Below are 26,141 nucleotides of genomic sequence, written 5' to 3'. Positions count from 1 at the left end.
ATAATCGTTTACTATTGATGATGATGTTCTTGATGATCATCGCCACTATGGCCATTGTTACTGCTGCTCGAGCTTCGTTGAGAAGAAGCACCACCAAGTGATTGCAATTCCACCAGTCTACGGAAAACGCCATCCTTCTTGTTGACGAGATCATAATATGTACCCATCTCAGCGACACCACCTTTGTCAAGGCACATGACCACATCAGCTGATCTTATTGTAGATAATCTGTGAGCTATCGTCAAACAAGTCCTTCCTTGCATCAAGTGGTTCAACGCATCTTGTACAAGCGCTTCAGATTCTGAATCCAATGCACTGGTAGCTTCATCCAAAACGAGAATCGACGGGTTCTTTAGCAAGGCACGTGCAATGGCAATACGTTGTTTTTGGCCACCACTCAAACTCACGCCTCGTTCACCGACCAAGGTATCATACTGATCATGGAATGATTCAATAAATGAAGCACAATTGGCCCTGGTCGCCGCTTCCCGAATCTCATCCATAGTAGCATTTTCACGACCATAGGCAATGTTGTCACGGATAGTGCCTGCAAACAGCGTAGGTTCTTGCGATACGACACCGACATTCTCTCGCCACCATGTCAAGTTGATATCCTTGAGGTTGGTGTCATCAATGTAAATGTTGCCGTGGTTTGGATCGTAGTATCTGAGGAGCATCGAACCAATAGTGGATTTACCCGAACCAGAAGAACCAACAATAGCAACCACTATACGCATTACACAACGTCAGCCTTTCATCATTTCCACCATTTCCATACACTCCTTACCTGTGCCAGGACGAATATCGAGTGAGAGATTATTGAAGATCGGTGAATGGGGTCGACTTGGGTAGGAGAAGCATACATTTTCAAATTGAATCTTGCCCTGAAGGTTGCTAAGAATCTCGCCGGCTAGAAGAAAAAAGATACATTAGCAATCAATTTCTTTTCTTCAATTGTATCACTCCACAGCCAATATACGTACAATTCATCTTGATGGGGCTTTGTTGGTTCATGAGATCGAATAAACGCTCAGCAGCACCAGCTCCTTTCATGATTTCCGAGTAAAAGGATGTCAAACCTATATAGCATAGAATTAAGTATACACATCAAAGGTGTACAAACGCACGCATTATGCATAGGATTTTACTAACCTCCCAAGGATGTGCCCACATACGCTGTGTACAACATGAACGACGCAAGTTCACCAATAGTGATTGCATTCTCCATCACCATGTGTCCACCATACCATAATACAGCGAGAATAGCAAGGTTTCCTGAAAGACCAGCACCACCAAAGAACACAGCGCTAGCAATAGCTTCCTTCCTTGCAAGGTCGTAAACACCCATCACCCGGTTCCAATATCGATTTCCCTCTTCCTTTTCCTTGGCAAATGCTTGAACGGTACGGATGCTGCTAATGCGTTCTTCTCCAAGCTTGGTAATCTCGCTCAATGCTGTCTGGGTTTTGCGGGAAAGATTCTTGACATAACGGCCATACAAGATACCAAAGATGCTGACAGGTGGAACGACAACCATCATGACCGCTGTAAGCTTAGGACTATAAACATGCGTATCAATAATGTGAATCGTCATATAAATCCATCACCGTTTTCTTCATTACCTAACCCAAAACATCATGCTACTACCAACCACGGCCGTGGCAAGAGCTCTAGAAAAGAATAGCACTACTTTAGTATATGGGTAGTATACACCAAGATCATTCCTTTTCTCATACCTTAAACCATCACTCACGTTACCGGTGATACTTTTGCCGACAATGGCTGTGTCGACGGACAATCGGGAAATCAACTCACCGGTCCTGTTCTTGTCAAAGAATGCCATGTCTTGCCTGAGGATGTTCTTGTACAAGTCATTACGTAACCGTTGGATGATCCTTTCACCAGCCAGTCGAAAGAGCAATACTCGGCCACTGTTTGCTATAGCACCCACTGCGAAAACTGCCGAAAGGACACCCATAAACTGAGGCATAGACAAGCCAAGATACCCTTCCATGTCAGGATGCGTGACAATATCAATAATCTTGCCCATGGAAAATGGAACCGACTACTCTCCACCCTTCATTAGTATGATACATATACTCTTGATGAATAGCCTTACCATAGTAACGGATGAAGATATCAGCAATAAACCAATGGCAGCTATATTGACTATTAGCCTCATCATCCTACCCAAATACAAAACCATCTATGATATCTTACCTGTGATGCTTTTTATCTCGGGTTTAGCTAGTTGAAACAGACGCTTGATATCTTTGGTGTCGTTAGCTGCTGCCTGCTGCTTGCTTTGACTAGCAACAGCTTCGATATTGGACCCATTCAACTTGGGAGTTGCCGTGTTTTTGACAGCATTGGAAGAGGAGGAGGAGGTAGGTGGTTTGGTGGAATAAAGAGCGAGACGATCGCCCAATGTTGATCTTGGTAATAGATTAGAGTGACGAGGAAGTTGTTTATGGAAGCGTGTTGTATAAATGCGTGCTGAAGTTGTGGGCCCATTGGTAATGAACGGCCTGGTCTTTAAGGTGGACCGAGAACAAGTCGCCAGGCATCGCAACATTGGATAAAGTACTCGAGAATGGGGTTGCTGACAGAGAGAGAGAGAGGAAGGGAGAAAGGGAGGGGCGCGGATACAAGGAGCAGCTGACTTCCGAATATAGGCGAGGATTTACAAGGAGTAGTCATCATCCGATCGATATGGGATGTCATCAGATAAAGTCATTATGGTTTATGCTCTCTATATCGTCTATGCGATCAATAGTGATTTATTGCATCATTGGGTTGATCTAATGAAGAAAGATGGAAATAGGACGATGGATAGGTCCACTTGATGGTGTGTTGTGTAGGTTTGCGTGTGCGTGTGCGTGTGCTTGTTTCGAACAATAGGTATGGGATATTTACAGTCTGGAGATGACAGCAGAGGTGAACTCCTTGGTGGTGCTGTTACCGCCCATATCAGCGGTTCTCGCCTATAAATGTCATTTTAGTTTAGTATGGTTATCCATTGGAGATAATAAAACATGCATTTTATACTTACAGCATTGGTGGTAATGGTCTCATAGACAGCGCTGGAGATTCTGTTGGCAACCTCATCTTCATTCAAGTGTCTCAACATCATGACAGAGGACAAAAGCATAGCAGTGGGGTTGGCGGCGTTCTTGTTCTGGAGGTCAAGACCCACGTGACGGCAACCCTAAATTAACCCAGCGTAAACATTGCAGCTCCAATAATAATACCCTGGCTAAACCCAGCGTTGATTTACTTACAGGTTCGAACATGGCATACTCGCGGCCAATGTTACAACCAGGAACAAGACCAGGACCACCGATCAAACCAGCACCCTTGATAAATAAATCCCATTAGCATTTTACCTTGGCCATGTATTTACAATGATGATACTTACAACGTTGGAAACAATGTTACCATACAAGTTAGGCATGACCATGACATCGAATTGCTGAGGACGAGAGACAAGTTGCATGGAAGCTACAATGCATATAAAGATAAATACCCCAAAACTACCCTTTGTATGAAGGATCCACACTTACTGTTATCAACAATCATGTCGTTGAATTGGATACCATGGTGTTCGTACTCCTTGGCAACATCACGGCAGGTGCGCAAAAAGAGACCATCAGCGAGCTTCCTATAAAAAGGAAGATCCAAATCAATGTTAGTATGACCATCTCTTTTTTTTTTCTAATCCAACCCAGGAACTTACATGATGTTAGCCTTGTGAACGGCAGTGACCTTCTTGCGGTTGTTCTTGAGAGCAAAGTCAAAAGCGAAACGAGCAATACGTTCAGTCTTGGCACGGGTGATAATCTTGAGGGATTCAACAACACCAGGAACAGACTATGGAATAAATTGTGTGTGAGTGTGTGTCTGTGTTAGAGTTCGGGAAAATGCTTTGTCCAAATTTTTTTTCATTACCTGATGTTCCAAGCCAGAGTATTCACCTTCAGTGTTTTCACGAATGACAGCAATATCAACATCGTTCAAGCGGGCAGGGACACCAGGGATGTTCTTGATAAGAGAGAGCGAGGCGTACATGTCAAGATCCTTACGCATAAGGACGTTGAAAGAGCGGTGGCCAAGCTTGGAGGTGGGAGTGAAAAGAGTACCCTTGAGACCAACCTTGTTGCGACGAAGCGAAGCAAGGGATTGTTGGAAGAGAGAGTCATCCTCAGAGGTCAAACCAGAGACATCATATTGCTCAAATTCAACAGGAGCATCGGCAGCCTTAAAGACATCCTTGACACAGGCAGCAATTTCTTGACCAATACCGTCACCAGGAATAAGGGTAACACGGCTAATACCACCATACTTCTTGGGGTGAATCTAATAGTATGCGTTATTATCTAATGGATACATCACTTGGTTTCTATGACTTACAGTCTTTTGCTCGGCAGGTGCAGGGGTGGGAATGGAGGTAGCCTGCGAGGCGAAGGAGCGAGTGGCGGTCTAGTCATGGTGGAAGAAGAGTAATGCATGTGAGCAGACAGCATCGAGTCGACATCTTGTATAATAAATGAAAGTAAACCCACCTGCTTAAGAGCAGCAGCGTTGTTCACAGCAAGGGTACGGGCAAGCATATTGTTTTTTGTTTGTGAAAGAGAGAGAAAGGCGCGGGATATCCTAGGCGAAAGTTTTTGCAGCCGCTTCCCGTGCTGAGTTCAGCTGTATCCAGCTTTGCCTGAAAGTTTTTCCTTTCTTCCATAAAATACCCCTCCTTTTTTACAAGGCGTATCATGGATGCTGATATTTGACACTTGCATAATCTACAATGACTATCATTATCTCCAAACAATGGCTATCTGCCTCTTGATATAGATGATTTGCCGCTGATGGAGTAGCTAACAAACCAGAGAGGCGCCCCCCCCAAGGATTCACATCGAGTTGTAAAGGTTCTTCCATAATAGCCATTATAATTGACATACACTTACTTGCCCATCCACGTATAAAAAGAATGGACGTGTGATGTATGTATATTTGTTCAACTCTACAACAGACCACATGAGCACCCGCTGGGTTTTATGGTATAGTAAGCACGTGAAGTTGCACATCGTAGCACATACACAGCAAAGTGGTTTTCTGACAGCAGACTCCAGAAACCATAGACATGGTTCTTTTTACCTTGGGAATCCTCAAATTGCCTTATGTCCCAATATTCACACACATGTACAATATTAAACACTCATACAATCTGGCAAGATAGGTTGACTTTTATGGTTGGGTAACAATGACTGCTTACACGTACGTGATGTGAGCCTAAATAGAGATGCATAAAAAAGGCGTTGTGGCGCAATGGTCACGTGCATTACGTTGTAAATACCATGGGTGATTTGCATAAGCAGCAAGTTCCTATGTCCTGCAAATGTCACACGAAAGCAATAGCTCCAGTAATTGATTACATAGATGCCCTCATTGATAAATAATGTTTGCTGTAAGCATGATAGAGTTGTATTGTCTTAAGTTCTTCTATGGCAATGTGTGGTGGTGATGGTGGGGAGGGGAGGGGGATCATAATATACAGGAGTTTGGAGGAGTTGGTACAAGAAACATTAATACAAAAGTAAAGGATGTGATTGAGGTTAGAATGATACTGCGGATGGGGTGTGGATGAAAATGGTGGTAGTGTTGGAGGAGGTATGGCTATAAATAATTGTATTCTTGATGAAGAAAACGGATATATGCACTAAACGTGCTCCACATGGATCCAGTAAACTCCTGAGCACGACTTGCAATGAGGCCATCAAGGAAAGGTACCAGATACTTGCCATATTGGATACCATCTTCAGGGTTGATGAGTGTAGCCAGCTTGGATTGCTTAAAGTCGAAAAGGTCCCGAAGGGTGACAACACAAGGAAATGCATCAAAGATTGGCTGAATAAGTGGGTGTTCGCGAGGATCAGGTGCATCGGTGGCCATGAAAAGCACTAATGGATGACGAGGGGTGGTCATTGTATTCCAATCCACAGCTTCCTTTTTCTCGCCAATATCCTCGTTCAAGCATTGTAAATGATCTTGGCCCATAGCATACTGCTGTTGTTGCTCATGCTCATTATGCGCGACCAAAGGCAAGTACTTTTGCAAATCAGACCATAGTTTACCCATGACTTGAGGTGAGAAGCGTTCAAAGATACTATCTCCAACACGAGCATGAATCGACACATAGGAACGAGGACCACCCAAACGATGCATGATGCGATCCGCTTCTTCGAATAACTCTGGAAGGGCTTGGCGAGAAAATACAAATTGCTGAAACAAGAAATCACGCAAGTCCTTGCTTTCTTGACTGGTGTACATGACACGTCCAGTACCAAACAATGATCCAAAGCTTAAAAGGCGTTCCTTGCGTCGTGCCAAGTCCCATATGAAAATCTCCCTTTGATACTTTTGCAATGGTTGGTTCTCAGTGTCCGATATCCGGTAATCGTACAACAGCTCGTCCTTGATATGATACGTGTCATCATTGGTAATGCCATACTTGCGTTGCAAATAAGAGCGATCATAGTCATCACGATACCGTATGTTGATACGTTGCTTGATGCGTCGAAGGTCAAAGAGGCGATCCCAGCGGAGCGATGTATAGCGGAATGATTGCTTGCATTTTTCAGGCACCTCTTCTTGTTCACCATGACCCAGCAAAAATGCACGACACTCGTCCGCAATACGCGCCTTGGTGCCTCGACGGTGGAATGACTCGAGTGAATCGTATTTACGCCAGTGAATGGGCTCGCCAAGGACCACAGGGGGCATGAGCAATGTCCGATTCAAGCGCTCAGCCAACATGAGAGCATTGACAAGAGCGATGCGTTGATTGTGGAATCCAGAATGTGGGTAAAAGGAGATAAACTTTTCGTCAGGGCTTCGACCATCACCCAGTGGTAGATAATCATTATCCGAATCCTTTCTGTAGACGCTATCTTCAGGAACGCCGTCGGTGGTATTGTGATTGTTGTTGCCAGGATTCGATTTGACAGGTAATGACGTCGACTTTTTGCTATCCATCACTTCTTGTAACTTTTCCTTCTTATCATTGTGTCGGATACGGCGAATGGACTCGAGGACAAACTCACGTGGCAGAGTCACGTCAATTTGCTGCTGTTGCTGTACATCATCATCGTTTCCACCGCTACGTTGTTGTTGGCTAATAGATTTGTCGTACTTGTCATGCTGATATCGTTCCATGTGTGATTGTTGTTGTTCATACTCTTGATACGCTGCGTCACTACCCATATGGGAGGGTCGTCGCATGCTGGATATCGGTGGTCGTGCTGAGGATTGGAAAAAGAAAAGGAATAGGACGGCTGATATCAGGGATACAGTGGCTAGCCTTCGTAGTTGCCTATTGCGTTTGACAGAACGAATAAACATTGGGATAAAAGGAGTGTATTGGGGGGGGTTATGGATATAGGAAAAGCACAAGAGGGAAAGAAAGAAGGAAAGAAAGAAAGAAAAGAACGGAGAAAGAAGAAAGAAAAAACGCAACGAGAAAGAAAAAAAACTAGCGTGTGTATGTGTATGAGATTGCGTGTTTATGTGAGAGCGGATACTGTGTATATTGTGCGTGTGAGCATGTGTACTTGATTGACGTCGAAAGACACTTGAAAGCGGATCGTCGTAGTTGCACTCAGAAATCGAATATTGCGATGCTTCCATTTGACTTTAGTGTGCAGTGTGTAACATTAGACCATCGTGTTGATAATACCAAGCAATCTCCTCTTTGCTCCTTTCCTTTTCTTCCTCCTTGCCTATTTCAATAGCATTCAGCAGACAAAGGCATGGTGATATCTCTTATAAGGTTTCGGTCATTCAACTATTATGCGTAGTATATAAGGGTCGCATGTCATTGCATACACACCATACCGGCTATATCCTATGGAATGGATGGTATGGGAATGAAAGGTAAAGAGACACCAATTACTTTTGGGTTAGACTTGAGATGTCCTTTCCCTGGTTGGAGCAAAAAAGAAAAAAGCGGCGCCCATGCATCAGCAAGTATAACGACGTGCATTGGGAAAACGACGATCTTACAGCAGGGTTGTGTAACACAACTGAAAGACAAAAAGGCGGAGAAAACGTAATGCCTGAGCGTGCTGCAATCCATAAATGGCAAGGTGTAGATCCTTCGTGTGCTCCTTTGTAACGCAAGTTTCTGCTTCATTAAACAAACGGTGTCACAAATCCAACTATCTCACACAACACAATGCGCAAATCAGTGGCCTACGTGTTAAAAGTCGATAAACCCAGGATCAATCTTATCCAAATGAAAGATCACCTGGCTGCTGTAGGCGTTTATTATGAAAGCAAGGATGACACGGCCCCCACCCCCTTATTTCTACATTTGACCTTACCATGCTTGGTAGCAGCAGGTTGTTTTAGTCTGAGCTTACCAGCAGCTTTGCGTAATGAAACAATTAACGGATGGCTTTTCCCGATATACGCTATAAAGCTTAAGAGGGAATAAACTTTGCGGCACATGATACCATTCGCACCGCGGATATTGTATATATTATACAATCATAGGCAATATCCCTGGTAATCATTTGCAATTTATCCCATATCCTTGGACGAGATACATAATCAACAACGTCTTGGCTCATGATGATGCTACCTAATATATGCCGCCACCATTTAAGAAACACCTACAAGCTGCATGCTGTGTCTATTGCTTTATGATCATACGTTGCTACATGTCAACTTGCTCATCACAATCCTATCCTTGATTACATTCAGACAACATTTGGTTGAAGAAATGGTATCAGCTACTATTTAAGAGTGGGGTTTATTCATTTTGAAAAGGGGGTATATAAACCGCTACTACAGTATCTTGTGTACATGCCTTGTGTGATTTATTGAGCAAGACGACCTCCATGCCGTGAATCAGGACGTGTTACGGGTGACTCTGGAATCAGCAATGGTGGTGGTTTCTTAAAAGATCTCCTTGGCTTTTTGGATGTCTTAAAAGGAAAAGATCAATGGATGAGTGAACCATGTTTTCGATGAATCAACCCTTCTACATACCTTATTTTGTAGTGAAATGTCCGCTGAATGGAACGAAGGTGTAGTTGATGTAGTACTTGTCTTGTCTGAAAGATGCGTTGCACATCGCCTTGCACGTCTAGGGGTACCAATGGTGCCCAACTTTTCAACGACACGGCCAAAAAATTTGGATGATGAACGTGCAAATCCCATCGTAGCAGCACTAAAGGATCGTTGCAAGCCTGGTGTTGGTGGAAGATCAGCATTACGAGAAGTAGCAGCAGCAGCAGCAGCAGCTGTAGTCTTTTTGTTGTTTGGATGAGCTTGGTTACTTGTATTAGAAGAACCTCGCCTTGATAATTTAAAAATCATGCTTTCAGTATTGACAGGAGGCGGTTGGTGACGATGTTGTGATGACAAGGATCGTTTTCGGTAAACTTCAGATTCGTTCATCTGATCACTAGTACGAGGTTGGTTGGCAGTATTAGATAACGTAGGTTGTTGGGGTGCTGATATCGGTGCTGTGGTTGCCGGTGGTGCAGATCCTGCTGCCATTCTTGCTGTGATATCATCAAACACCATTGATTCGGACATCCGCAGTCGACTTGGAAGTGAAGCTTTGCGACGCACAGCGCTCTTGAATGCTTCAGTCATACCATGTTTGTTGGCATCTCTAGGGGATGACATTGCTGAGCTATTACAAACACGTGATTGCTGTTGATGCTGCTGCTGCTGCTGTAGGATTCGTTCTTCCTCTACAACATTGGTGAATGCAAGCATGGATGCTGATTTGCCCATACGGCTCTTTCGTTTCCATTGATCGACTCCACTATATCGATCATGACGTGCTTGTGTACGAGCTGTTAATATAGGCGTTGTGCAAACGTCCTCAAATTTGTTGTCAATGTTGGTGCAGCGTACATTGTGTTGTTGATGGCGACGCTGAATACGAATGTCAGCAACCGTATGCGTGACGAAATCATAAAAATCTCCAAAGCTGGCGTGTGATCGCATGCCTGGAGAATTAAGCATGCTACTTTGGGCTGATGCGGAATGTGTGGGTGAATCATCATTCAATGTGTCGTTTGAAGCTGTTGTATGAGGCGTATCTGGCTTGTCAATACCACTTGCTACTACACCTGTAGACGTCTCATTGCGTGATGCGTAACTACTTAAGCTGGTGGTTGAAGATGATATGTGTGGTTGTTGTTGTTGTTGAAGCTGTACATTGCTGGATGCTGTGGATGGTGTAATATTATTGAGAGAGGATACAAAAAGTTCTTCGATTGCATTGCCGGGTGTTTGCCCATCGACTCCATTTTCTTTGCTAGATTGAATAGCTCTTCGTAATGCATCCACCCATATTTGTTTCTCTTGTTCACACATGGCACCAAATTCGATCGTGTATTGGTCGTTCCTTAAGAACCATGTATGGTACGAGCTGGCTAAAGCAAAAGGATCAGCATTGAGGTATAAAGGAACAAGCGTAAAACGTACGATGGTCATCTGGAAAGTCCTCAAGATCAAAAATGCGTAAGGGAAACCAATGGCGTGGTTCATACTTGTCATATTTCTTGGCCTTGACAATGATCATGTAGGATTTGAATAATGCACATCCAAGTCGTTTAACCTTAGGTCCTTCATGCCACGCACGGACATCCAATGTCCCAATCAAAGTACATGATCCTAATAGCCCATAGAATCGTTTGGATGCAGCCTACACATAAAAGTGAGTAACCATAATCGTTATCCTTCTAACTTTACTTACATTCACCCAATCAGGCTCTATACGATTCATGAATAATCGTGTCTTTCTCTCAGCTTCCATGATCGATTTCTTCGAGTTGAGGTTGATGGCGACACCATGCATCACTTTTAGAGCCTTTAGCAAAGCATTGTGCTCCTTTGAATCGGACTGGGTCGTTTTAAGGATGGATTCGAGCATCAGCTTGTACTTGAACAACCGTTGTACAGGCTACACATGCAAGAGTGGGGGGTTATCAGCATGATGTATGTAAACCATTATAGGAGGTGGACCGTTACCATAATGAGATAGTCATCGAATTTGCGTCGTCCATTGGCGTCAGCTTGGCGTTTGGTCAAATGGAGCTTCTCGAGCGTGGATACAAATGCTGGGTTGGTATCAATCAGGTCTTTGTGCAAAGCACATGCCTTGTCGTGATACATGCAGTAATCAATGTATACTTGAAACTTGTCTCCCTGAATAGTAGTTACACAAAGTTAGCATAATGCAAATGTAGATGGCTGTCACTATTCATTTTACCCATTCGCAAAAGCATTGTGCGATATTGATGACACGTTCATCCATCATTGATTCCTTCAACACCATGCTGGATTGCCGTAATGCTTCCATGAATTTGGTTTGGAATTGTAAAATGTCGTCAGCGTTCCTCACCAATCGATTATGTATTGATTCAGATAAGCATTTGGCATGTTTGATGCCTTTGAAGAAATGCTAACAAGCGAGTGTGTGAGAGGCTTTTTCGCATGATATTCATTGTTGGGACGACATACATTGACAAGAATATCGAGATCTCTGCAATAGCTATCTTCTGTTGTGAGCAGCTCATCTACAGCGGCCTCTCGTTTCAGGACATGGCGTTCAGATAATGTGCTGCCGGTTTGTGCATTGTTCTTCAAAGCGAGCGGAGAAGCAATTGCTGCTGATTGATCATGACGGCCCTGTCTTTGAATCTCTGGCGTGAAGAGACAGTGGGGAACTTCCTCGTTGCCACCTGCAACACTGGTAGTTGTTGAATCAGCTTTGAATTTGTCAAGCAATGGCGATGGTGTGTCCAATGGCGAATCCTCAACTCGACAAGTAAGAATATTATCAATAATGGTGTGAATAGTACGCGTATCAACTCTGTGAACAAGCTCTTTCCCAAGTGAAGCGGGGTCGGAAGATAACTTGAGAGCTGCCGAACGCTTGGATGCCTTGGCTGCTGCTACCATGGCAGCGGCAGCAGCAGCAGACATGTCAGCTTTTCTTTGACGCCCTCCTTCATTGATGGAACTGGTAGTGCTCAATAGTGACTCGGAGCGTGGCAAGTCTTTTGTCATGATGTGAAAGAAACAATAGTAATAAAGGCTAAAGATCAAATAAAAAGTGAGCCATCTCGGAAACTTATTAAGGATCGTCATTGGCATGGTACGCACACACATACACGCTGACGAACAAGGCGTTAGAAAGCAGTAGTTAGTTGATTCCCAAGGTCTCGGTCAGGGTAGCAATATACACAACATCGTTTTTGGTATCAACCTCCTATGTAGTACTTGTTTGTGTGGATATTTCCGAGTATCCTGTCTCGATTCTTTAATCATATGCAATGTTGATGAATGTATGTCTAGCATGCTTAATTGATATAGAGGGATGGTGTGTTGCTCTATGTGTGTGTGTGTGTGCATGTGGTGGTACTACTACAACTACAACTACTACTTCATTTGGCGTGACGTCATGTTCATTCAGAGCTGGTGGTTGGATTTTGTTTTTTGCCCTCTGTTGAAGCCCGCAAGTTGAACTCTCCATACAACAACCCACACCGTACAACAACATGTCGGCAGTCTTTGGTGTTTCTGAATTGGCAAGAACCACTGTCTCATCGACCTCTGCAGCTGAAGCTACAAAGCGTGCCCTCGCTCTCTATCGAACTTTCCAGAAATCGGTACGCATTCGACCTCTTCATGTTGAAACCCCACCCCCCACGCGCGTGTTTCCATGACCACCCACAACAAACAAATGTAGTGCGTCCATGAAGCTAATATGATATACACAGGTTCCCGAAATCCAAAAGTTGTATGAGCTCGATCTTCCTGAGTCAGCTTTGCGTGCCAAGATCCGTGAGGAATTCGAAAAGAACCGCCATGTCACCGATGTCCAAGTACGCGATGTGTTGCTTGCCAAGGGTCAAATGGAATATCAAGAAACTATGAATCTCTGGAAGCAGCAAACTCATGTTTACCGTTACTTTGCCGAAGAGGAGGCTGCTCCCAAGCCCGTTACTTTCTTGGACAAGTTCTTTGATGGCAGATCTCCTTAAACGATCCTATCACCACAGCAACCCATTGTCACCATCCGCTCATATAGCAAAAACGCAATAGAAAAAAGTCGCACACACACTCTCAGACACACTCTCATTCACACACGACCACGCCCATTTATATATATTTGAGGATGTTTTGTTTATTCACAATGGAAGTAATCGACATTTACTTGAGATGGAAATGGACATTGTTAAGGGAGAAAGCGCGCGAGAGAGAAAGGAAAGGACAAAGATGGGAGGGTTAAGCTTATGGATGAAGTGAACAATGGCAACAAGCACGTGGAATTAAGGGCGGTGGGGGAGGAGTATCTCTAGTTGAGTTGATGAAAGAAATGTGAAGGTATATCAAAGGGCGTCTATGACCACCATATCCCATCCAATACTGAGACGTGACATGCCATCGAGTGATCTCAATACTTGCTCAATTTCATCTTGACCCAGCCGTAACCGCAAATCGTCCTTGCATACAACATGGAGTGATTCTAGCCAGGGGTAGAGTTGCTTATCAGTCAAAAGGGGTCTGAGCAAAGAGACATCATCTGCAAATTCAAGGTGTAGTTCAAGCTGCTTTAAACAGGGAAATATTCGCTTGAGTTGTTTTCCATCAATCTCGGTAGTCAACCTGGCTGACAACTTTTCCAGCTGTGGAAATATCCGGTGGTGGTCTCGCATCCAATTGTCAATAGAGCAAGTGGGTACATCTAACGATTTGAGGGTGGATGAAAGTGGCAAGGTGTCATGATCAATGATGATGGGGCTGGTGGTGGTAGTGGTGGTTGTAGTGGTACTCCAATGATCATCATGTGCGTCTCTCAATGTGATCGCTTCTTTACAAAAGTACGATTGTTTCAATAATATCGGATGAATGCAGCACGGTACATGAACCTGCATGCTTGTCAATGGCTGTTGCTGTCGTTGTATAATTTGTTGCAACAACTCAGCGGCAAAAGTACATGCATTGGTATCTTCCACTGCGAGTGTCAAGTGTGTTGTACGCCAATCCTTTTTCTTAAAACACCGGCTTTGCTCAAGAATGCCATATAAATCTTTTGTCGTATAGGATGATGACTTTGGGATAATGATGTTCACGGGACCTGACCATAGGGCCCAATCTAGTGTTAATGCGCATAGTCCTCGACATGTCCTACAACAGCATCCAAATTCTCCTGTCAGGGCTGGCACACAATAGGGACACACCCACTAATATACATACCTTGCAACAGGAATTAAGGCGGTGTGGTTTTTGTCTTGTAAGATGTAGTAGTTTAGAATATGGAGGAGGAGTTCGTCTGGTAGTGATAGCAGCATGTTCGATGTTTTATTGTTTTCGTGAGCGTATAATGATAGTATATTAGAGAAAGAAGCAAGTATAAAGTAAAAGAAGAAAGAAGAAAGGAGAAAGAAAACATGGGTTCCTTGTCCTTTTTTTTTACATAGTCCAATTCGTGATGTTGACTTGGCAGCTTCAGCGGCTGACATGACACTTGCACCTGTTGGCAAGCACGTTGACACCTATTCTATCAATCAGCCAGCTCCTGTTCAAAATCCTCCCCCCGCCTTATCTCTCCCTCCCCCAACCCACGCCATATTTAGGCAAGAGTGATCAGAAGCATGACGTAGCTATCCACTTTGTAGTAGTTTTCCTTAACATTCTTGACCTTTATGATGACGCTTGATCATCCCATTTATCCGGGATTACATTATTCAATGGGCAAAGGGCTACCATAGGAACCGAAAATAGACTTTGATGGCATTATGACGTTGGCCAATGCACAGCTGACATCCATTTGTCGTCAGGATGCCCGCTGCCACAGCGTTGTTTTGCATTCGTAAATGAAATGCATAAAGCACACCAATATAGAAGCAGCTGCTATATTGTGTGGTGGAGTTGAAGTGTCAGTGGTATCGTTATTGCAATTCGTTAGCGGGCTGTGAATGTACAAAGGTAGCATTGATCATTTGGTGAGACGCCGCTTGAAGGGAGTTTTAGTATAGCACTGATGTTAGCTTTCAAGTATGAACTTTTATTCATCGCTGCAGGAGTTGACGCTCTATGTATAATCCACCCTACCCAACAGAAGAACGATGCTGTCAGGGTACCATACCACGACCAGCAGCTTTGTATTTGTATATAAAGCGTGATTATGTATGTACTTGGTATCGAGTGAAACACAGCAGGCTCCTTTAGGCCATATCATCTTTTGATCTTTGTATGGACATCGCAAGCCCACTTTTATTTCGCATACATGTATGTATATAAACAAGTATCGCCCAGCGTATATCGGAATAACTTTAATGATCGCCTGTCCGTGGGAATGTCATTGTCCAATCACCATTGTCCGATACTATGGCTATGTGTCATGACACAAAACTTGTTGATATTGCGGGGGAGACCCACCTCTTCTTTCTCTTTTCCTTGATCGCAACCATGGCCAACGATAATGAACAGCAACGATTGTACCAGCCCAAGCCGCTTACTGCCATCACTCGATCCTCATCGCAATCGTCCTTCTTGAGCCGCCAAGACACACCTGTGGATATCGACGGAATGAGTTGGCCAAGTATGCTTTCCTTTTTCTTTCCACGCTTCACACATCCGCTTTTGCTATCCTTGTATGTACCTGCTAATGCATTGAACGGATATCAAAGGTATAGGATCCAAAGAAAGACGTGACGAAACGACTCAAGATCGCGAAGAACGACAAAAAAAGATCTCAGAGGCTGTGCGTACCATTCTCTCTTGCATTGGTGAAGATCCTGATCGTGAAGGATTGCTCAAGACACCTGACCGATATGCCAAAGCATTGCTCTTTTTCACAAAAGGATATGAGCAGAATATTCGAGGTGAGTATCATGCAATCAGCGGAGAACAAAATGCATGAATCTAATTCTCCTCCATATCCCAGATGTTATCAATGATGCTATCTTTGAAGAAGGTAATTGTAAAGAGTGACCAGCAGGGTTGAACCAGTGGATTTATTTCTTTTTGAGCGTAGACCATGATGAAATGGTGCTTGTCAAAGATGTGGATGTCTTTTCGCTGTGTGAACATCATATGGTGCCCTTTACTGGCAAGATAAGCATTGGCTATATTCCAAATCGTCGTGTCGTTGGTCTCAGCAAATTGGCGCGTATCGCAGAAATGTTCACCAGAAGGTAATGCCTATAGACGATGGAAATAGCAACATGGGCTGACATTGGTTTACAGATTGCAAGTACAGGAGCGTGTCACAAAGCAAATCGCCACTTCTCTTATGGAGATCTTACAACCCCAAGGTGTAGCCGTTGTCATGGAAGCCTCACACTTGTGCATGTGTATGCGGTAAGTATGAAAGGGAGAGAGCGTGATATCTATTTTGATTTTCTTGACACTCACACAATCCATGCTTCTTTTCTCAACAGAGGAGTGCAGGTAATTTGAAAACAAACGTGTGAATGTGATTGGGATGATTAACCCAATGTTTATAGAAACCTGGAAGTGCCACAACAACAAGCTGCATGATGGGTAAGAGAAGGATGGTCTTTTTATCACACTACTATGAGAGATGGAATGGCTGATGTAGCATACACTAGGTGTTTTCCGAAGCAACCCAAAGACCCGTGAAGAGTTTCTTACATTGATCAGACGATAGTTCACTTACTATATCATCATCTTCCTCTTTGATGTCCAAAAAGGTACTTCAACATTACCATGTGCATATCTGACCGCCCTACTTTTCCGCAAGAAAACCATCGTAGACATTGTATAAACTCATTATTCCTTTCCTTTTTATGGTTTCAACACGTTTATAATATACACACACAATATCTAAATATCTTTTACATTGCGTCAAAGCTGATGGTGTCGGTGTCGTTGTTGTTGTCGTTACAAATTGCCTGCGACGACGGCCTTTTTGCACAATGCGAGAGCCTTCAGATAATCGCCCCCTGCCTCTGCGAGAAAGTTGGCTAGTATTTGTCGATCGTGATATGGCATGATGGCACAAAGATCATCCAACTCTTTTTGGTATGCTACAGGTTGCTGTTGTTGTTGTTGCTGCTGCTGAGCTGCTGCTGGTGGTTGTTCATTCATTATGGGTTGGGATGTTGACGGATATTCATTCATGATGGGTGATGGAGATGCCCTTTTCGAATTGCTCCGGCTAAGGGATGGTGTAGTGTATCCTCCCTATAAATAGTCTTAGTATTGGATGGGTCGTCTCCAATGGATCGTGTAAACTTACCTTGAAACCAGTTTCAGTACCAGATTGGCTCGATCCACTTGTACCACTTCGAGACCTTAGTGACTTCCTGCTGAGGGAAGAGAACAACTTGATCGATCTCTTGTCACTATCCGTGCTCATGGATGATATACTACACGTCTCCTTTTGCCTCTCGGTTTCCATTTTCTATAGCAATACAATGATAAGCACCATCATCAACGACGCCATCTTACTCTAGATCTCCTCCCCTCCTTACCTCTGGATAACTCTTGCTATGGGGTATGGGTCGGCTGGGTGTGTCTATATGGTCATAAGGTGTGGTATTGACATTGGCTCGACTCAATGAATCATGTAACGCTGTTGGTGACTGATGTGGTAAAAGGTTATGGGCAGCAGAAATAAGATCGGTAGGCGTGGTAGTAGTTGTAGTGGTGGTAGCTGAGGGCTCATTGGAGATGGGCGAAGAATTGCTGTATATGGCTGCTGCTGCTGCTGCTGCTGTATTGTTGGATTTTACACTTTCAGAGGTGATCTTGGCCCACATGTCGTCTGCACCCTTGTTCTTTTTGTTGGTGGATAATAATGGCTGAAGAATTGATTTCTTTGTAGGCTTTCTTTGTCTTGGAGTATAAGCTAATTATATCATGTGAGTAATGTACACAAGTATATATAGAGATAAACGCCTTACTTTTCATTATGGCAGGTGGACCACGATGGGTAGATTTCTGGATCCAGGTAGATAGGCCACTATTGGACCGTATACAATGATCAAACGCAGTACCTAATTTATTATCATTAACCAATGTGTGCTACAATCAATGGATACACGTTACACCAACTTACCATACGCCGCCATACGTTGCGATGCATCATTCATTTTCATGGTATGATACAGTGTAAGAGCACGATGTGGGCCTCCTTTACGACAACTCATTGTATAGCATCCGTGCCTATTTCGAATGACGTGCTCTGGTGGAGGATCATTTTCATTGTTGCGTGGAGCTAGTTGTTGCATCGAACGTTCTTGCTTGAGCTGATGGGCACGGGTTTCCAAGAGATCTGAAAGACCCGTTGACTTATCCTCGGGTTGTGCTGCAAAGATATCTTGAAAAGTCTTTATGGAATCGAGTAGGTCGTCTCCTGTAGAATCATCCTTCCATGAAATCTTGTAATCATGCTCTGTCTTTTCATCATGTTGATATTGCTGATGCTGCTGTTGTTGTCGTTGATGATATCTTCCTTGTCCTGATTTGATGCTTGGTACACGGTAGATGCTATCCTCAGGTGAATAGGAAGGTCGAGGTAGATGTTTCTCATACGCCTCCTGGGTTGGAACCTTTCGCTTGGTGATTGAATTCTTACTGCGTAAGCTGCTGGATCTTTTAGTAGCTGCTGATGCTGGTGGTGATGATGACGATGATGATTGTTTGGCAATGCCCATAGCAGTGGATGAACGGATTGGACCGATAGTGGCGCTCTTTTGTGCTGTTGGATCATGTTGTTGTTTGATGTTATTGATAGCAGCACCTCGTCGTCTTTGGCGTTGACATTTGTAGCAAGTGCAATCATCCGTGGCAGTACAACCCGATGCTGGCTTTTTGGTGGCGGGGGATGACAAAATGGCGCTCAAATAGGGATCGGCAGGTTGTTGTTGCTGCTGCTGCTGCTGCTGCTGCTGTTGTCTAATAAAACATGAATTAAAATCAAGGAGTAGCTACATAAGAGTCATATCCATTTACTGTAAAGGAGAGAGATCATCCAAAGAAAATGATGGTGTCTTGGCATCCACTTTGGAGGGAATACCATCAATCTCAATCTTCATTGACTCGCCAGCTGTAGGCACTTGAAGGTTCACTACGAGGATACATCTTATTCAATACACTTTGATAATGAAGCTCCAATGTGCACCCATAAACTTACGGTCTACTCGGTTTTCAAAGTGGATCTTTTGCACCCATTCTGTTTTGTGTGTCAATGAGCATTCGTTTATACCGAAAGTGTCCATGTCAACTTACCATTCAGGACATCGACGTCTGTAGTAGTAGTAGTTGTCATGGCTTTATTGTAAAGCCAGAGGCAATGGAACTGGAATTGAAGTCAAGTGGAGATGAAAGGAAAAGGAAATAATAGGCGAAAAAGGTGAATTGCCGGATAATGGTCTGGAAACGTTGCATGTGGATGAGATACGCTTGTGTGACCCACCAGTCGTTAGATCGCTTTAACACCTCAATGCAAGTTGTCATTTATTCAAGGAAACATCCTCCCTTTTCTCCATTTAAATTGTGTTGATGATAGTTGCTTTTTTTCTCTCTCTCTCTCTATTCTCTCTCGCTCTCACACACCCGCATCCTTTCACGCAGGGGGGAATGAAAAGTACAATTAAAACGGCATCAGGATGCATGCACATGAAATGGTTACACAGGATTTCCTCCCATTTCATTCCCAGAACATTGCATGGTTCCGTTGTGTTTCCTAAATCAGAAAGTGACCAAGTGGTCCTCACAGTGCGACTGGGACCTTTTGTGAATGACTCGTCAATTCCATGACAAGAGGAAAATCCTCGTGGTCATCTCTTTTGGACCCTGATTTACACCTTTTACATAATATGCATCGTGTGTCGAAAGGAGCACAACAACAGCCACGACGTTAGAGCTAAAGAGGCAAGGCGTGTGATTGATAAACAAGGCACCAACCATATATCCATCTCATCTAAACGATATAAATGGAAAAGGCGATATGCTACATTTATCAGTAATGGTGCTGAGAGAAGTATGGACCAAGCTTAAAGGGTTGATCACGTGTTCGATCTGGAAAGTCATGCCAAGTAGCAGGGCCAAGTGACTGATGTCATAGATGTAAGTATGTATAATGTAGCTAGAGTGTTCCTTGTTTCTCCTTGTATGAACTCGTTATTATAACCCAATATTCATTGTTGAGATATGGATCATGATTAGATGAGTTGGTTCATGTAATTTCATTATTTCTCTCGTTGAATGGCTTCACATTATGGAAGCTTACACGTTTATGCAACCACGTTACGACCCCTTGCCATCCATATTTACGATAAGCGACCATCTCTGCCCATTCAAAGTTTCATCACGAAGCGTGAGGTCTTCATTATAACAAAGTTTATCAGCAGGCCCGAGAGCATATAAAATCACGGATTGCTTTAGAGTGTTTTGATTGTTCAATCAAATTAAATTTCCAGGTCTTCCACTCCTAGCCTCTTCCCTCTTCCTCCCATTCTCAACTGTTGCCGCATTCAAGTACAATTACCACACCTACGAACCATTGCCCTACTTCAACCCATCATGTCCATCCTACAACACTCTTGATCCGATCGTCTTTCACTGAATGGCAACTCCATGGCGTGTACACTCTGCTACGTACTATAGCAACTGCCTCTGCCACTACTCAAATCCTCTTCCAAAATATCTCAATACAAGCGTGACAGAGCGCATGCCCAATACTTCAATTGATACGCTTTGTTACCCAAGAGAGCTTTGTTTGACGAATTGGAACCGTGGATGTACCACTTAAACAAGGAGCCCTGTGGTTTGAACGAGCAACACTTGCATACGACTCGAATTGTCGGCATTGATCCCGGTATGGCATGAAATGGATAGCGAAGCACAGGTATTCTAACTCATCCTTTACATCGCTCAGGCATTAGTTGCTATTAGCGAGGTCTTTGCTCCACTGTCTCAAGTTACTTGCAGCCTTTTTATGCGAACAGCAGAGAGCCATTGTAGATAGGCATCTTTATTTACGTGTAGCAACTTGTTTTAATACAAACGAATATGGATCTCAATATTGCTTTGGTGCATGGGATGGAAGGAATTGGATACAACGTAACCATGGATTTGCTTCATCCAAAAAAGGAACTGGCAGGAATAGACAGCTGTAGACAGGCATTCATTGAATTGATTCATGGTTGTAAGGAAGGAAAAGCAATAACTTGTGATGGAGAATGCTTCCATTAAGTTGTGGGAACCTCTGTAACAGTGATCAAGGATATTGTAAGGCAACATTATCATTACGTAGTACATAGACTTGTCAAGGTGTATGGAAAGAGAGGGGAATAGAACTCTATACCTGGTTTAAATGCCACTGATCATCAATGTCAAATGGAAAGCGATCTTCATTCATATACAGAAAACCATATACTAATCATAATGATGGATAAAAACGAGAGACAAAAGAGAGTAGTAGAAGCTAATGTTTGGGGTGCTTGGACTTTTTAAACTTTTTGGATGGTGGATGATGAGATGTGCTGGAATTGGGGCGTTTGTTATTCTTGAGTAAATGTTTCTCGGTGTGTTTGGAAGCGTGCTTTCCCTTGAGAAGTTGTTTGATGATGTTCTTCTTCTTTTTGGTAGCAGCATCCTTAGCCTTAGCGGGCTTTTGGGGTGGAACTTCAGGTTCGGCAACTTGGCTTGGTGATGATTTCGATGCCATAGCGGGCTTTTGGTGTGGAACTTTTGGTTCGGCAACTTGACTTGGCGATGAATTCGATGTCATAGTGGGCTTTTGGGATGGAACTTTGGGTTCGGCAACTTGGCTTGACGATGGATTTGATGTCGTAGTGGGCTTTTGGGATGGAACTTTGGGTTCGGCAACTTGGCTTGGCGATGGATTTGATGTCGTAGTGGGCTTTTGGGATGGAACATCAGGTTCGGCAACTTGGCCTGGTGATGATTTCGATGCCATAGTGGGCTTTTGGTGTGGAAACTTGGGTTCGGCAACTTGGCTTGACGATGAATTCGATGTCATAATAGTGGGCTTTTGGGATGGAACTTTGGGTTCGGCAACTTGGCTTGACGTTGAACTCGAGTCGCTTGATTCTGCATCAGACGTGTCATCATCATCATCATTATCGCCCATAGTATCATCCTTGACGGACCCTCCATTTTGATTACTGGCAGTCAACTTTGCCTTCTTGTTGTTGTATAGCTCCATTTCCTTTTCATAGTTCTTCTTTGCCTCCTTAGCCCTGATTCTGTATGGCTATGGAAAGTAGTCAAGACCAAGTTTCAGCATCCCAATTTTACGCGTACATACCTGCTTTGCTTCATCACTGAGTGCCATCCACCTGTGACCAAGGAGCGTCATGACATCACTGGATTTACCATTCGTCTCAGCCTTAGCTTCTGAACGATGATCTTGACTATACAAAAGATAAGCCGACTTGGGGTACTTGGGCTTATTGGGGTCTCTTGGTTTCCTGGGCTCCTTCCTTTTCACTTCTTTCAGGCCTATTTGATCCCGGGCTTGATCCAGCAATTCAGCAACTGATACCAGATGATGGGCAATGTCAATAAGACCTTGGGAAAGTTTTTCTTCCAAATCAGACTATGCTTGTCTATTAGCCACTGGAATGTAAAGTTAGATGGGCAATCAAATTTACCATGCTTGACGACATGATCTTTGTGAAAGACTAGGAAGAGATGCAACGCAAACATTAGGTTTTTGGTCTATAGACTTAAAAGATCCTCATAGTACCTTTTGCTTGGGTCGCATGTTGTTTACCATGATGCTGGTGAATGACCACTCGCATAGCCACCACGCTGCTTTGACACCGATGATTAACGTAGCTTTTTTTCCTACTACCCACTTGATTTCATGTTGGCGTATCCCCCACTCAGCTCATTTAATGTGCCACGCCATCGTGATTGAGATGGGTACATGATGTTTATTCATTCTCGCCGGTGGTTTTTTTTGGGGTGTGAAAATTTTGGTATCCAAAGGCAACCCATTTCAATTGACAGCCATTGGGCTGGTCGCAACCAACCTAGCGTTCGTTCCACAACAGCTTGGGCGCCGAGACTTGCATGCCCTCTCATCACCTTTAATGATGGCTGTAAACCAGTCATGGTTCCCACGAATATTTTCAAAGGCCTTTTTGTGTGCTACATTGTGTGCTGCATTGTGTAAGAATATCGTTAACGAGAAAAAAAGTACAATGCGAACATTGATAATTATCGTTTACGACCTTTTCTATTGATACATGCACTATTTATATAAGAACCGAATACATTGAATGGGAAAGGGAGAGGGAGATACATGCGCATGATTGTCACGCATGTATGATGCCATATTGGGTTTGCACTTATATTGGCCCCATATGACAAATACTAAAAAGCGGCATTCCGCTGCATGCATAAAATACAAAGATCAGTGTTCTTATCATTACGTTGTGGTGCTGCTGGTGATGTATTGAGCATACATTCATTATCATCACCAACATCACAAAGCAACTATGCGATGATAAGAGGTAAGCTGTACACAGAGATGATTGAAGTTGTACCTATGGATGTAAAATAAAGATACAGATGAGTGGTGTCAAGGGACACCATGTGCATTACTCAACTTGACAATAGGTGTTTCAAGTCCTAGGATGGTTGTTGATACATGTAGCACCCAGTGGATCGCATGTTGTTACACCAAGAAAACATCACGTTTAACAACATTGTTCTCATAAAGACCCCTAGGTTGATTGTACACTTTTGAGTTAGTTTCGTCTCTATGCTTTCCATTGCAAGCGTGGTGCTATATGAAAAGTGGTCTTTGTGCATTGTCAATTAGCTAGACCCTGGCAGAGCCGAAGATGCGGGAGGACTTCTTTGTGTAACTCAGCACTTTTGCATGACTGGAAGGATCAATAGATGGTACTGTATTCGCTAATCATTAACACTCATCATTGGCAGCTGATAGCCAATTCCTCCCAATCGGCAATGTTATCCATTCTATGTCATGGGAACGATGCTCCTGCTCCACACATTCATTTCCATAATTCAGTTGTCTTGATCCGAGCTGATTTGGCTTAGCTACGCCCAAACAAAGTTACATCGATGACACATTCAACACCCACTAACTACCTCAACTGATGTACCTTTGTTTGGGCGTAGCTCGCCAAATCGGCTCGGATCAAACGAATTATGGAGAATGAATGTGGGCCCAGAACATCCCATGACATACAATGGGTCAATAAGCGCGGGTGGGAGGGGTAGCTATCGGCTGCCAATGATAGTGTTAATGATTAGCGAATACAGTACCATCTATTGATCCTTTCCGGTCATAAAAAAAGTGCTGAGTTACACAGAAATCCCTGTGCATCTTTGGCTCTGCCAGGTCCCACTAGTTGACAATGCACAAGGCTCACCCTTCATACTGGCATCATGTGTACAGCATATGTAAAACATAAGGTGCCTGTATCTCTAAACTTTACAATCAAACGTGGGGTCTTTAATAGAACTAAAGCTGCTCGGCGGGGTGAAAGCGATCTTGTGTCAAAGTATGAAGTTCATCGTGGCCATTCCGGATTCACCCAAATAAGCGCTACCAGCCAAAAATATTTTGCTCGTCGTCGAAAAAAAATTCGAGAGGTCGACCCGACTCAACTTGGCTGGTGGCGACATTGCGAAGACATCTGGGGTGTATGATGAACTTCATGCTGACTTTTCGTCCTTGACCGCCGGGCTTATTCTCTAATAAAACCCCCACATTTGATTGTAAAGTTTGGAGATACAGGCACCTTTATGTTTAATAGCGTGATGCTATATGAAGAGTGGTCTTCGTTCAATGTCAAGTCGCTGGACCCTGGCAGAGCAAAAGATGCAGAGGGACCTCTTTGTGTAACTCAGCTACTTTGCATGACTGGAAGGATGGAAGGATGATACTATATACTGTTGACAAAAGCCCGTACATTGCGAGCTAACAGCCATTTCTTCACAATAGCCACTGTTTTCCACTCTATGACATGTGAGCGATTCTCCTGCTTCAGACATTCATTTCCATAATTGGATTATGTTGATCCGAGTTGATTTGACCGAGATACAGCCAAAGACGGATTGCATCAATCACACATCTAACCATGCTCTATGTTGCTCAACTGAAGTAACCTTGTATGAGCGTAGCTCAGCCAAATCAACTCGGATCAACATAATCCAATCATGGAAATGAATGTCTGAAGCAGGAGCATCGTTCCACTGTCATAGAATGGGCTCTTTATTGCCGATTGTGAGGAAATGTGCTTCGCAATGTATGGGATTGTGCATCAATAGTATACAGTATCATCCTTCCATCGGGATAACTGAGTTACACCAAAGAAGATCCCTCTACGCTTGCCGAAGTCAATACCCCGACAGTGAGCAAAGAGACCACTCTTCTATAACATCACGCTTTACAAACATAAAGGTGCCTGTATCTCCGAACTTTACAATGAAACGTGGGGTTTGAATAGAGCAATGGGCTCGGCTTGGCCAACAGCACCTTGTGTGAAAGTTTCACGTTCGATGTCGCAACTAGCCCAAAAAATATTTTTTGGTCGTCGTCGTCGAAGAGGTTGACCCCCAGATCCAGTTTTGGCTGGTAGCGACATTGCGAAATCTGGGATTTGGCAAGCTTGATCGTGAAACTTGCACCCAAGGTGCTGTTAACCAAGCCAGCTTTATTGCTCTAACCGCAGCCCCCACGTTTGGTGCTTAAAGTTCGGAGATACAGGCACCTTTATGTTTGTAAGCGTGATGCTATGATGGTCTTTGTTCATTGCCAAGTAGGTGGACTCTGGCAGAGCCAAAGATGCAGAAGGACCTCTTTGGGTAACTCAGCTAAAAAGTTTGGACTTCAGGGACCTTGCATGACGGGTACACCAATCCTCATTTGGAATGCATGCATTGGCAGCTAATAGCCACTTTTGTGCATTCCCAACTTTTGTGCATTCTATTGTAGGTGGACGATGCTCCTGCTCTGAACATTCCATTTCCATGATTAAAGTAAAGGTTGATCCGAGCTGATTTGGTTGAGTTACTTCACACAGAGATTACTTCAATTTAAGGGCTACATCGAGCGTGCTTTATGAGCAATACGTAAC

The 26,141-nt window shown here is 43.6% G+C and overlaps 9 protein-coding genes across 9 annotated transcripts; 2 read left to right on the top strand and 7 right to left on the bottom strand.

Moving 5' to 3' along the window:
* Positions 1 to 11: 11 nt before the first annotated feature.
* Positions 12 to 2,575, bottom strand: O0I10_008075 (uncharacterized protein; the record flags this gene model as incomplete). Its single annotated transcript, XM_058488082.1, has 8 exons — positions 12 to 727; positions 788 to 910; positions 984 to 1,079; positions 1,153 to 1,559; positions 1,623 to 1,670; positions 1,737 to 2,065; positions 2,120 to 2,160; positions 2,221 to 2,575. The coding sequence occupies 8 exons, from the start codon at positions 2,573 to 2,575 to the stop codon at positions 12 to 14; spliced, it is 2,115 nt and encodes a 704-aa protein (XP_058341194.1).
* Positions 2,576 to 2,912: 337 nt separating this feature from the next.
* Positions 2,913 to 4,610, bottom strand: O0I10_008074 (isocitrate dehydrogenase, NAD-dependent; the record flags this gene model as incomplete). The annotated part of the gene is made up of 9 exons (XM_058488081.1): positions 2,913 to 2,984; positions 3,053 to 3,208; positions 3,282 to 3,356; positions 3,419 to 3,501; positions 3,564 to 3,661; positions 3,737 to 3,870; positions 3,949 to 4,356; positions 4,411 to 4,479; positions 4,563 to 4,610. The coding sequence occupies 9 exons, from the start codon at positions 4,608 to 4,610 to the stop codon at positions 2,913 to 2,915; spliced, it is 1,143 nt and encodes a 380-aa protein (XP_058341193.1).
* A 1,060-nt stretch (positions 4,611 to 5,670) lies between these two features.
* Positions 5,671 to 7,395, bottom strand: O0I10_008073 (uncharacterized protein; the record flags this gene model as incomplete). Its single annotated transcript, XM_058488080.1, has 1 exon — positions 5,671 to 7,395. One exon carries the CDS (start codon positions 7,393 to 7,395, stop codon positions 5,671 to 5,673), a length of 1,725 nt encoding a protein of 574 aa, XP_058341192.1.
* Positions 7,396 to 8,873: 1,478 nt separating this feature from the next.
* O0I10_008072 (uncharacterized protein) lies at positions 8,874 to 12,087 on the bottom strand (the record flags this gene model as incomplete). The annotated part of the gene is made up of 7 exons (XM_058488079.1): positions 8,874 to 8,981; positions 9,046 to 10,448; positions 10,501 to 10,720; positions 10,772 to 10,978; positions 11,047 to 11,223; positions 11,288 to 11,479; positions 11,539 to 12,087. The coding sequence occupies 7 exons, from the start codon at positions 12,085 to 12,087 to the stop codon at positions 8,874 to 8,876; spliced, it is 2,856 nt and encodes a 951-aa protein (XP_058341191.1).
* Positions 12,088 to 12,578: 491 nt separating this feature from the next.
* On the top strand, positions 12,579 to 13,064 carry O0I10_008071 (uncharacterized protein; the record flags this gene model as incomplete). Its single annotated transcript, XM_058488078.1, has 2 exons — positions 12,579 to 12,689; positions 12,801 to 13,064. The coding sequence occupies 2 exons, from the start codon at positions 12,579 to 12,581 to the stop codon at positions 13,062 to 13,064; spliced, it is 375 nt and encodes a 124-aa protein (XP_058341190.1).
* A 348-nt stretch (positions 13,065 to 13,412) lies between these two features.
* On the bottom strand, positions 13,413 to 14,375 carry O0I10_008070 (uncharacterized protein; the record flags this gene model as incomplete). Its single annotated transcript, XM_058488077.1, has 2 exons — positions 13,413 to 14,211; positions 14,281 to 14,375. The coding sequence occupies 2 exons, from the start codon at positions 14,373 to 14,375 to the stop codon at positions 13,413 to 13,415; spliced, it is 894 nt and encodes a 297-aa protein (XP_058341189.1).
* A 1,120-nt stretch (positions 14,376 to 15,495) lies between these two features.
* Positions 15,496 to 16,699, top strand: O0I10_008069 (GTP cyclohydrolase I; the record flags this gene model as incomplete). Its single annotated transcript, XM_058488076.1, has 8 exons — positions 15,496 to 15,628; positions 15,717 to 15,911; positions 15,974 to 16,003; positions 16,064 to 16,223; positions 16,276 to 16,389; positions 16,470 to 16,479; positions 16,536 to 16,572; positions 16,641 to 16,699. 8 exons carry the CDS (start codon positions 15,496 to 15,498, stop codon positions 16,697 to 16,699), a joined length of 738 nt encoding a protein of 245 aa, XP_058341188.1.
* A 233-nt stretch (positions 16,700 to 16,932) lies between these two features.
* Positions 16,933 to 19,324, bottom strand: O0I10_008068 (uncharacterized protein; the record flags this gene model as incomplete). Its single annotated transcript, XM_058488075.1, has 8 exons — positions 16,933 to 17,235; positions 17,291 to 17,455; positions 17,526 to 17,902; positions 17,958 to 18,050; positions 18,113 to 18,951; positions 19,009 to 19,123; positions 19,190 to 19,228; positions 19,285 to 19,324. The coding sequence occupies 8 exons, from the start codon at positions 19,322 to 19,324 to the stop codon at positions 16,933 to 16,935; spliced, it is 1,971 nt and encodes a 656-aa protein (XP_058341187.1).
* A 2,160-nt stretch (positions 19,325 to 21,484) lies between these two features.
* Positions 21,485 to 22,691, bottom strand: O0I10_008067 (uncharacterized protein; the record flags this gene model as incomplete). The annotated part of the gene is made up of 3 exons (XM_058488074.1): positions 21,485 to 22,276; positions 22,331 to 22,621; positions 22,677 to 22,691. 3 exons carry the CDS (start codon positions 22,689 to 22,691, stop codon positions 21,485 to 21,487), a joined length of 1,098 nt encoding a protein of 365 aa, XP_058341186.1.
* Between the last annotated feature and the right edge of the window lie 3,450 nt (positions 22,692 to 26,141).

This window comes from Lichtheimia ornata (genome assembly GCF_029851405.1).
Source record: "Lichtheimia ornata isolate CBS 291.66 chromosome Unknown scaffold00041, whole genome shotgun sequence".
In the NCBI taxonomy this organism is placed as follows: Eukaryota; Fungi; Mucoromycota; class Mucoromycetes; order Mucorales; family Lichtheimiaceae; genus Lichtheimia; species Lichtheimia ornata.
The sequence above is the reverse complement of the archived record's forward strand: the minus strand, read 5'-3'. Positions and strand labels throughout refer to the sequence as shown.